The 12,543-nt window shown below is 35.5% G+C and overlaps 1 protein-coding gene across 3 annotated transcripts in view; it reads left to right on the plus strand.

The window, feature by feature from the left end:
• Positions 1–12,543, plus strand: part of PALS1 (protein associated with LIN7 1, MAGUK p55 family member) — an 87,166-nt gene that overhangs the window by 58,715 nt on the left and 15,908 nt on the right. For all 3 annotated transcript variants that reach the window (XM_043985902.1, XM_043985904.1, XM_043985903.1), the window contains exons 3-7: positions 521–729; positions 1,672–1,749; positions 5,066–5,212; positions 6,684–6,845; positions 7,672–7,749. In XM_043985902.1, coding sequence (XP_043841837.1) covers positions 521–729; positions 1,672–1,749; positions 5,066–5,212; positions 6,684–6,845; positions 7,672–7,749 — 674 coding nt within the window. The remainder of the gene's footprint in view (positions 1–520; positions 730–1,671; positions 1,750–5,065; positions 5,213–6,683; positions 6,846–7,671; positions 7,750–12,543) is intronic.

The following is a 12,543-nucleotide window of genomic DNA, read 5'->3' on the forward strand; positions in this document are numbered from 1 at the left end:
CCTTGGTTATTTCTTTGATCTGAATTCTCAAATCTTTCACAATTGTTTTTTTGTACAATATTGAATTGGTATACATTATTCTCTTGTTTTTACATTATTCTTTTGTGTTCTTCTTGCTTCTGACCTTCACAAGTCACTTAGTGAACTACTCACCAAAATTTCTGTTTCTTATCTGAGGGTGCACCTCGATCTTCCTTGTCACTAAAGAAACTTTCTATGGTCCTCACCTTTCTCTGTCTGCTCATCTTGCCTCTCTTTTACTTGACTTTTAGCTCCTTAAAGTGGGGCACTGTTTCCAGGCAGCACTGATAGCAGCGGAAAAGGTAAGCATCCGTTATTTGGAAAATGTACTTTCCTAGAACCCTTCTATTTTCAGTGACAATAATCTCTAGTGAAAAATTTAGCATGCTGTTTCTAATCCCAATATTCTGCCTGCTGAAGTTGAATACTTTAAAAGAACATACTTTGCAAATATTAAGTTAAATAAATAATACTGAACAACTTTTCCTCCCCTGGCCAGAAGTGGAAGACCTGTTTTCTTCACTCAAGCATATTCAGCATACTTTGGTAGATTCCCAGAGCCAGGATGACATTGCTCTGCTTTTACAACTTGTACAGAATACTGATTTCCAGAATGCATTTAAGATACACAATGCTGTTACAGTGCATATGAATAAAGCCAGCCCTCCATTTCCTCTTATCTCCAATGCACAAGACCTCGCACAGGAGGTACGTATTCTGTATGCCTTTTTGACATTTTAACAGCCTTATTTTCCTTCTGGGACCGTCATTTTCAGATGTGTAACATCAATCCAATTATATATTAGTAATAGTAATAAAGGCTTCCATTAATTGAATGTAGTTATTTTTTAAAAGGTTAAATTTCCTATGCTGTTTATAAGAAATTTCATTGCCATTTGTTTAATCTTCAGTAAAACCTACCTTACAAGTCTGTAATAATCTTGTTAATATTAATATTAGGTATTACAGAGATAAAATGCCCCCAAACCTTTAAAATACAAGAAAAACATCTTCTCACATTTATTCCTGATCATTTAATGTCTATTTTAGCATCTATATTTATCTCAGCCTGTCCTAAGATCACTGTCAAGTCATAGCTTTAGAATTGGAATGCACCTTAGGAGAACATAAGGGGGGTTCAACCCTCCCCTGTTTTATAGATGAGGAAATAAGTGCAAAGAAGTTCCTGTTATCTAGAAGGGCTGGATTCAAACCTGAGTCCTCTGAACTCAAATCTAGCCCCCTTGGCTCTGCCACACTATGTAGGTGGCATATTTTAGAATCATAGAATTTTAGAACTAGAAAGCTTCTTGAAATTCTCATCCCTATCCCATGATTTTCCAGATTGGAAAACCAAGATGACTGGTAATCAGAGTTTACACTAGAAGTATTTGATTCAGGAATATATGTCTTGTGATCTATTATATTTTCTATGTAATGTTGCTGTTAAAGTAGCACAGATTTTGCCACAATCATGAGGTTAAAACCTCAATATGAGGCTTGTTTTTGCTTTCTACCTTTCCTTGATCTTTCGTAGTAGTAGGACAATTTTACATTTGCTACCTTCTGTCACTAGCTTATATAAGTATTGTTTTGATAGGTATGTACCATAATCTAGAAAAATTGAATAGTTTTCTTTTTCTTTTATAGGTACAAGCAGTTTTGAAACCAAACCCTCAGAAGGAAGGACAAGAGTTAAATGCTTTGCTAAATGCTCCTCATATTCAGGTAGGAACTAGACAAATTGACGTTGTATTGGTGAATCAAAATATCTTACTCCCATTTAGCTTTTGTATAATAAATGCCTTGCCTTACATATTTTTGAAATGAAAATTACCCAATTACCTTTTCTTTAATGTACAAACCTTTATTTGAATTTGTTTTAAGCCAGTGTACCTTCAGAGCTCCTCATGTCATCCACACATATGAATGAATCTCATTGAATTCCCAGGTGGATTGTAAAAAGCCTTAGATCAGATCTATGTTGGCAGGAGGGGTAGGTAGTGGTCAGGTAGAGAAAGAAGCATGCCAGCATGGTTCTAATTACACAAACAAAAACCCCACATATTAAGACAGAGAATAAAAATATTTTTTAAAGGATTTATATATATTTTAAACCCACAAACTGTAACGATTGGAATAACGCCACCTGCTGGAGACTTACTGTAGAAGAGTTCTGCCCATGAAGCGAAGGTCTTTGAGGGCAAGACCAGGAGTCTTTTCTTTGGTGTCAGGAAGTGACGCAGGCTAGTGGGAGGAGGAAGGAAGAGACTGGCGCTCGCTCTCGGGCTCTTTCCTGAGACTCTGGTGGAGAGTGGAGCTAGAAATGCGCTCTCCCTTTAATAGATAGAAATCTAGGCCTTTCTCTCTCTCTTTATCAAATTCTTATTCTCCTTAATAAATGCTTAAAAGTCTAACTCTTGCTAAAGCTTATAATTTATTGGCAACCACTCATTAGATATTTTAGACAGTTTAGCTAGAATTTTAGCCCTTAACAATACATATAATACTATTATGACCTTCACCTTCCAAAAGAAGGCAGAGAGAGGCAAATAATACAATATCTGCAGTAACTTGTTTAAAAAATTCAAATATACAATCAGGATCCTGAAGATACACTGGAGAACTTTGGAGATATTTCCCTCCAGTCTACATGGACTACTCCTGAACTTCATCATTCTAGTTTTTAAAACCTGAGTTAGGGATCAAAAAGAAAACAGAGGCATTCCAAGCTCATCTTATTTGGGGGCAATTATGTTTACCCTTTGGTAAAAACAAGTAATTGGGGCAGCTGGTGGTGCAGTGGATAAGAGTACTGGCCCTGGATTCAGGAGGACCTGAGTTCAAATCCGGCCTCAGACACTTGACACTTAGTAGCTGCATGACCCTGAGCAAGTCACTTAACTCCAATTGCCTCACAAAAAACCAACCAAACAAACAAAAAACCCAAGTAATCAACAACAATAAAAATCCATTTGATTAGCTAGTATTTCAGGGAACACACTATTTTCTTTTGTTTTTGTTTTTGTTTTTGTTTTTTTGGTGAGTAAAAATCCATTTAGAAGTACTTGCTGTGTACAATGCAGGACCCATATTTCTGATTCATATTTTCTAGAAAATGGAACCTCCAGTCCAGAGTTCTTGAGCTCAAGTGGGGTGGTTATGTTGATTTTCTTTGTGCTGGCGGCTAGTGCTGTAATCCTTTCATGTATCCTGTCACCCATGCCTGTGTTACATGGTGGGTCTCAAAGCGTATTTATGTGGTGTGGTATTGCTTTTTTTTTTTTTTCTCCCTAAGCAATACCCTTTGTTGGTTGTGGTAGGGCTAGGATAGGGCTTCAAGGAAGGGGAATGCTGTGTGGCATAGTCTTCTGGCGTGGTTGTAGTGATGATGAGTGATTGCTCAGTGACATCTATGCTAGAAAAATTTTCATCTGTACAGAGTCTTTGTCCATGGAGCTGGAAAGCCAGTTCATCTTGTGTCAGGGGCTCCACAGGGATTTTGGCAGAAGTCAACTCCATCTGGGGGTGGCTGCAGGGCCACCATGACCGTTTTCTCATCCTTGATAACCAGGTTTCACAGTTTCTTCTGACGGGCATTGTAATTTTCCACTTGGACATGGATCTCCATGTGCCAACATAGGTGGGCCCGTTATCATTACAGATCATTAGATCATAACATCATACTTCATGATTGGGTTGAAGGTAATATCATGTATTTATATATAGGATTCCATGCCTAAAGAATTATATTGGAAGAGGGTTTCTCATTGCCAATGGTGATAGCTAGAGATAGCTAGATGTGATTAATTCTCTAGGGGCAATATAACACAGCCTCTCATGGATGTCATACAATTTCCTTCTCAGCTAGTGAACATGTAGCTTTTGTTGTTTAGGCTTTTCATGAAGTAGTTGGTTAGGTTATAACCAGCCAGATACAGATGGAGGATAGCATGGAGAAGATCATGACCTTCATAGGCACAGTGTAGGTCATGTTATCACCAGAGTTAATTACACCACTAGTGACAGTGCTAGAAGCATGAAGAGAGATCACAGTATGGATGGCAATATAAATGGCTGGGGTGCTGATCATTTCAAACATGATTTATGCCATCACTTTCTCAGTTGCCTTTGGGATCCAGAGGACACAGGATGTTCTTCAGGGGCCATGTGGAGCTCGTTGTGAAAAATCTGTTTTCAAATCTCCATGTCATCCCAATTGGTGACAGTACCATGTTCATTGGTTATACTTAATACTTAGAGTACCACTTTGTCTGCATCTCATCCCTCGGTGTCTTTTTGGCTTTTAACACTCCCATCTCATTCTGACCTTTGAGGCATCCAAAAATGGAGGAAAAGATTGCACATTTGAGAGCCATTGTAAACAACAGTGTCAGCAGTATCATTATTCATGGGGAACTTTAAAGTGACAGGTTTAAACAGGAAAAAGAGGAGGTCCTATTCCACCTGGAACCAGGGCTGGGGAGGCTATTGGTTTTCTTAAGTAAAGGTTTATCCTTTTAAAAAGGAAATTTTAAAGTCCTTTAGTTTTATTTTTCTTAGCGTTATATTTTTAGTTATCTATGATTTCTTAATTATTCATAGGGTTGGAGTTAAACCTTTTTAGTTGAACTTTTTTTTTTTTTTGTGAAGCAGTTGGGGGTAAGTGACTTGCCCAGGGTCACACTGCTAGTGAGTGTTAAGTGTCTGAGGCTGGATTTGAACTCAGGTCCTCCTGACTCTGGGGCTGGTGCTCTATCCACTGTGCCACCTAGCTGCCCCTTTTTAATTGGACACATGAGACTTCAGTATACTAGTACTTTGCATGGGTGAAACACTTCAAGATATAATACAAATATATGATTGCAAACATTTAAGTTGAAGTATTGGATATGAAAGATTTAGAGAAAAGAATCAGAAACTATTGACCAGAACACATCACTTTAATAATTTTGTAAGAGACCTAACAGCTTTGGCATTTATGTATAACATTGTTTGAAAAATAATGTGTAGAAATAAATAATTCTTTCTCAAAACCCCATAGGCACTCTTATTGGCCCATGATAAGGTTGCTGAGCAGGAAATGCAGCCAGAGTCCAGTACAGATGAGAGAGTTTATGAGAGCATTGGCCATTATGGAGGGGAGACTGTAAAAATTGTTCGTATTGAAAAGGCTCGAGATATTCCATTGGTAAGTCTTCCCTTCCTGTTCCGCTGCATGTGTAGGTTTAATTTCAAGCATGCTTCACTGGGGAAAGAAGTAGTCTGAGGTTTACAGTTCTGATCCCATTGGACACTTTTTTGATTATCCCAGGTTCATGCCCTGCCTTTAGCTCTTAGTACTTGTGTGACACTTCTGATGTCACTGTTTTCTCCCCTATAAAATAAGGAAATTGGACTAGATGGTTTTTAAGGTCCCTTTCTGTGCTAAATTTATGATACTGTGGTGACTAGTAGAGCCCTTTGGCTTGCAGTTTTTTCTTCTTGATCATTTTAATTATATTACCATAATACTGCTCTATGTTTATTTTTGTAATCTCCCCCCCCTAATATTTTGATGATAGTCTTTTCTAAGTGTCATATATATGTGTATGTATGGGTCAGTCTCTCAAAGTAAAAAAAAATAACTGAAGATATAATAACAGGTATGACTTGATAATGTAATTGATGAACAAGGAAAGGGATAGATAGGTAGCTTTTTGTTTCTTTCCTAGCTAAAATATTTCTTTAAAACAGCATGTTTTTGACATTTTTCAGAGAAATTTAATGAACTTAATAAAGCAGTCATTTCTGTGTTTAGTTTTTTTTGAGAGATGTTCTTAATGTACTATGTAACATTTTGTGATTCTGTTTTATTATATTTCTTTGAGTGTCTCATCTTTATTTGTTTGAGACAGGCTGAGATGTCTGCCACAAAGTGAGCTAACCTCAGTCTATCTCTTTTCTTTTTCCACCTACAGAAATGAAAATGGGAAAGATTAAATACCATTATTTTAAAATGAAATAATTTCAAAACTTTTGGCTTGGTTTATATGATATAATTATTTTTTTTTCTGCTTAAAGCTATGGCACCCAGAAGTTAAATATTTTATACACTATTTTAATTTTCTGTTCTGTGATTGTTCATTTATCTTCATTGGATGTAATAGATGGCTGCCAACATCTTTATCTTTTAAGTTTGTAGTCACTTAAAGATGTATTATTCTTCTAATATTCTTCCAGTTTGTAAATTCAGGAATGATTTTGTATTTTTTATACTTAATTCATTAATTTTCCTTGAATCTAGACTTAATTGTGAAAATAAAATTTACATTATAGAATGAGTTCCAAACAAATAATTTTCCTTTTCATCTTTACTTATTTTAAAAATGTATTTTGTTTTTCCAAACTTAAAAAACCTATTTAACAATCAGTTTTTTTGAATGAATATTTGATTTCATAAACAATATTTTGTCATCTCTCACACTTAGCTCTTTTAGTGCTTTTAATAGTTTATTTCAAGTGAACTTTAATCTGATTTCTATTTTTGAACTACCTGTCCTGTTTTTTTGGAGTAAATAGATTCATAGAATTACAAAACTGTAGAGATGAAAAAGGAATTTAAAACTGGATATTTTAACAGATTACTGGATTCATACAAGTTATATTTTGGGATTACATAGGGTGCTACAGTTCGTAATGAAATGGATTCTGTCATCATTAGTCGGATAGTAAAAGGAGGAGCTGCAGAAAAAAGTGGACTATTACATGAAGGAGATGAAGTTCTGGAGATTAATGGCATTGAAATTAGGGGGAAAGATGTCAATGAGGTTTTTGATTTGTTGGTAAGTTGATTTATTTAAAGGATTCCCACAGATTTAAAGGATTCACTTATCTTTGTATTTGTTAGGAGGATCCAAAATTAAATTAATAATTTTGATGTTATAGAGAATACTAAGCACTCTTAGACTTTATATTGTAAATATGACTTTATTGTTAGAGGCATGTAGCCTGCCAATACTGCTTTATTTTATGACTAGATATTTTAAAAAATCTTTTGCCTGTGAGGCATAGTGTATAGAAAGGCTAGCCTTAAAGCGAAGACCTGGGTCTGACTGACCTCTGACATTATGTCAAGCTTTGTAACCCAAAACAAGTCACTCAAGTTCTTAGTGCTTTAAGTTAGAGATTTGCTGACTTACATTGGTAGTATAGGGAAGATTCCTCACCTTAAAGTTCTCTACTAGTGAAATTGAAGGGTCAGTCATCAGTCCTCTTCTCTCCTAGCTATTTTTCATTTGTGTCTGAAAACAGTAATAGTGCTATTCTTAATTGTTACTGTATCTAAATACCACTACATTAATAGAGGAGTAATGATGTAGATATTTTAGAACAGCCTATCATTAAATTCAGTTTCAGACTGTTATGTAGATTGCAGGGAGGGGAGGGCAGGCAGGTATTCCTCTGTCATATTTGCTGAGCAGATAAGATTAATTTCTTTTAATTGAAAACTGTAGGCAAGGAATCTGTGTTTCTAATTCTTTACAGAACTTGTTATGGTATATGAGTAACATGCTCATACATGTTGATGATATGATTATTGAATAGGTTTGTTTCATAAGAAAACTTTGTATGCTTTGATGTCTTAACTTCGTTTTTGTTTCTTTACAGTCTGATATGCATGGCACACTCACATTTGTGTTAATTCCTAGCCAGCAGAACAAGTCCCCTCCTGCCAAAGAAACAGTAGTAAGTGATTTATGTTTGTCTTGAATTGCCTTTTCCTCTATTGCTATTTACCTAGTAATATTAGAGAAGTGTATCTAAGCATTTCTTGCTCACAAATGACATTTTTAAAAGACTAAAAAAATTGAGTTTCAAAAAAGGGATGATTGATATACATACATACACACACACACACATATGAGAAAATTTTTTCTCAAGATTTAGTTAGCTATGTTCAAAAACAGTATACTCTTTGCTTTTTCTCTTTCGGTGTTAGAACTATTTTGAAGGAAGCGGTTTTTTGCCTACAATCCCAATTATTATTGGATGTTTTTCCAGTGGTTTTCCAAAGTGGTTACTATTTTTGAACAGCAAACTAAAGATAAACTTTAAACTTCCTTGTATGTAACAACATTCAGTTGTTATGAAGTCTCCGACTCTTCATTATTGTACTTAAATGTTCAAACCATTAATTCCAACTTTTCATGACCCCATGGACAACATTGTCCATGGGTTTTTCTTGGCAAAGATACTGGAATGGTTTGCCATTTCCTTCTCCAGTGGATTAAGGCAAAATAGGCTAAGTGACTTGCCCAGAGTCATACAGGTAGTGAGTGTCTGAGGCAAGATTTGAACTCAAAATCTTCTTAACTCTAGGTCCAGCCCTTTATCCACTGAGCTACCTAGCAGTCTGAAAAATGATAAACTTCAAAATATTGAATTGTCATATGGAAACAGAATCATAGATGATATACTCTACTAAAAATATTCTTTACCTTAAAAAAATGTAATGATTTAAAGTAGTAAGATGGTATGATGTATTGGATAACCTTGGGAGTCAGGAAAACTTAGCTTCAAGTCCCACCTTTGACTCATACTGCATTAGGAGAGGGAGTTTCCTCAGTCTGGAATTCCCAATATCAATGAAATTACAAATAGAGTTCCTAGTCTTTTTTTTTTTTTAATAGGTAATTGGGGTTAAGTGACTTGCCCAGGGTCACACAGCTAGTAAGTGTCAAGTGTCTGAAGTCAGATTTGAACTCAGGTCCTCCTGAATCCAGGGTGGGTGCTCTATCCACTGCACCACCTAGCTGCCCCCAGTTCCTATTCTTTTTGATTAAATCATAATGTTAGATTCTGCAGGGCACAATTTCTTTTTATTCTCTGGCTTTCTGCGTAATTTTGTTTTATATAAAGGTTTTTCATGTTTTATTTCATAAATAAAAATTATAAATAAACACACTATATAGATAAATGATATATTTACATATAGAATATATATTCTATTAATAAATATAAAGTGTATATATTTATAGATATACACACACACACTATGGTTATATTTTTTGATAACCCTTTTCATCATGACTTTATATTTGCAAGCTTAATTTCTTTTATTTTTTTATTTCTTTTTTATCTTTTTTGCAGGGCAATGAGGGTTAACTGACTTGCCTGGGGGTCACACAGCTAGTGTCAGGTATTTGAGGCTAGATTTGAACTCAGGTCCTCCTGAATCCAGGGCCAGTACTTTATCCACTGCACCACCTAGCTGCCCCAGCTTCATTTCTTTTAAAACATTTTGCTATGTATAAAACCAAAATAGTTTCATTTAGTTATTTGATCCTGATTAACATTGCACTGTGCCTCCCCTTACCTTTTTTCCATGGACAAGCTTCAGACTTCTTATTTATTTCTTTGTGGTAAATGATTGACTTCTTTTTTTTAAACAATAGTATTTTTTTCATTGAATGTAAAGATGGTTTTCAACATTCATTTTTATAAGATTTTTAATTTCAAATTTCTTGCCCTCCCTCCCTTTTCCCCTTCTCAAGACAGCAAGCAATCTGATATAAGTTATATATGTACAATCATATTAAACAAATTTCCACATTAGTCATGTTATGAAAGAAGAATCCATGAGAGGAAAAAAAAAAGAGTGAAAACGATTGACTTCTTTTGTAAGAGTGAATGATGATGATGATGATGATGATGATGAATGATAGGAAGCATTAATATAGTATTTAATTTGCAGACCTTTTTTTTGGTGGGGCAATGAGAGTTGTGACTTGCCCAAAGTCACACAGCTAGTAAGTGTCAAGTTTCTGAGGCCAGATTTGAACTCAGATCCTCCTGAATCCAGGGCCAGTGCTTTATCCACTCTGCCACCTAGATGCCTCCAATTTGTAACATTTTACAAATACTCTTACTTTATCTTCACTACTTCCTGAGAGGTAGGTGCTATAATTTCCCCCATTTTTCAGATGAGGAAACTGAGGCAGGCAGTGGGTAAATAGCTTGCTGAGACTGTATTTGAACCCAAGTCTTTGCCTCCACATTTATTGCTTTATCCACTGTACTACCTATCTTTGAAATAATTTCCATACAAAATCTGAAATTTTCTAGGGAATAAGTAAATAGAATTAAATTTTGTAAAAGGAAATAAGTTTCTTAGATATGGATAAAAGTAGTGTTGTTTTTTGTAATATTTCAATTCAACAAGCATTTCTTGTCTGTGTGCCAGGCTCGGTGCTGAGTGCTATGGATACAAATGCATAAAATCACTCCTTCTTTCAAAGGAGCTCATATTCTAGTAGGGGAGATAACTTGGTTGTTTTGTTTTTGTTTTTGCGGGGCAGTGAGGGTTAAGTGACTGCCCAGAGTCACACAGGTAGTGTCAAATGTTTGATGCCGGATTTGAACTCAGGTCCTCCTGAATCCAGGGCCACCTAGCTGCCCCTGCAGAGATAACTTGTAAGCAGTGTGGAAACAAGATGTACACTAGGTAAATTGAATATAATCTCAGAGGAAAGGCACTAACATTAAGGAGGAGTGAGAAAGGTTTCTTGCAGAAGGTGGGAATTTAAGTAAGACTTTAAGAAATCAAGGAAGTGGAGAATAAGGAGTGAGACAGGTCCAGGAGTGGGGAACATCAAGTGAAAATTCCCAGAGTTGTATGATGGAATGTTTTGTGTGACATACAACAAAGAACCCAGTGTCACTGAATTTCAGAGTACATAGATGAAGTAAGGTATAAGAAAACTGGAAATGTAGGGAGAGGCCAGGTTATGAAGGGCTTTCAAAGCCAAATAGGATTTGTGTTTAAACATCATTCACAAAATTATAATAATTCACAAAATTATAATAAAGATAATTGAAGGGATAATCTCACTTTTTTTCTCCTTTTATTTAAAGTTTTGAATTCCAAATTTTATCCCTCCTTCTCTCCCCCCTCCCTGAGGTGGTAAGCATATAGGTGGTTATACATATACAACCATGTAAAACATTGCCACATTAGTAATTTTGTACAAGAAAATTTGAATAAAAGAAAAAAGAAAGTGAAAAATAGCATTCTTAAGTCTACATTCAATCATTATCAATTCTTTCTTTGGAAGTGGATAGTATACTTCATCTAATTATTAGCCCGTTGAGCTAATGTCTTGGATCACTGTATTGTTGAGAATAGCCAAGTCATTCACATTTCTTCATTTAACAATATTGCTGTCTCTGTGCATGATGTTCTCTTAGTTCTGATCACTTCACTATACATCAGTTCATACGTATGAAGTCTTTCCAGGCCTTTCTGAAGTCATCCTGCTTGTCATTCCTTATAGCACAGTAATATTCCATCACCATTATATACCACAGCTTGTTCATCTGTTCCCCAATTGGTGGGCACTCCCCGTATCTCCAACTCCTAGCCACCACAAAAAAGAGCTGCCATAAATATGTTTTGCGCAAATAGGTCTTTAACTCTTTTGGAATGTCTTTGGGCTATAAACCCAGCAGTGGTATTGCTGGATCAAAGGGTATGCACAGTTCCATAGCTCCTTGGGCACAGTTCCAAATTGCTCTCCAGAATGGTTGGATCTTTTCACAACTCTACCAACAGTGCATCAGCATCCCAGTTTTCCCACATCCCCATAAACATCCAGTATTTTCCTTTGTTATATTTGCCCCTCTGATAGATATGAGGTGATAACTCACTTTAATTGGCACATCTCTGATCAGTAGTGATCTGGAGCATTTTTTCATATGATTATAGATAGCTTTGATTTCTTGGTCTGAAAACTGCCTGTTCAGATCCTTTGACTATTTATCAACTGGGGAATGACTTGTATTTTTATAAATTTGACTCAGATATTTAAGAAATTAGGTCTCTGTCAGTGATACTTGTTTCAAAAATTCTTTCCCTGTCTTCTTCCCTCATAATCTTGGCTATATTAGTTTTGTTTATACAAAACTCTTTAGTTTTATATAATCAAAATTATTCATTTTACATTTTGTAATGCTCTCTATATCATCTTTGGTCCTTAATTCTTCCTTTTTCCATAAATTTGACAGAAACCATTCCATGCTACCCTGATTTGATTATGGTTTCACCCTTTTTGTGTAAATCATGCACCCATTTTGACCCTATTTTAGAGTGTGGTGTGAGATGTTGGTCCATACCTAGTTTCTGCCATACTAATTTCTAATTTTCCCAGCAGTTTTGGTCAAATAATCAGTTTTTCTTCCAAAAGCCTGGATCTTTGGCTTTTGGCTTTTGGATCATGTGCTAGATTATTATAGTCATTTACTGTAGTGTAATTCATACTCATTCTGTTCCACTGATCCACTTCTTTAGATAATTTCACTTATAACAGAATCAATACTACCTGTTTTTCATGGATAAAATAGCTTGTTTTTATCCTTCATTGGATGTTTGATTTTCATTGACCTTTATGAATTGGGGGAATGACTTGTTTAACCTAAAGACCAAATAAATATCTGGTTTGGAATCTCCTGGAGAAGTGATTTAGCAGTTTAGTTCTAGAAACC

The sequence above is a fragment of the Dromiciops gliroides genome, chromosome 2 (assembly GCF_019393635.1).
Source record: "Dromiciops gliroides isolate mDroGli1 chromosome 2, mDroGli1.pri, whole genome shotgun sequence".
Taxonomy (NCBI): Eukaryota; Metazoa; Chordata; class Mammalia; order Microbiotheria; family Microbiotheriidae; genus Dromiciops; species Dromiciops gliroides.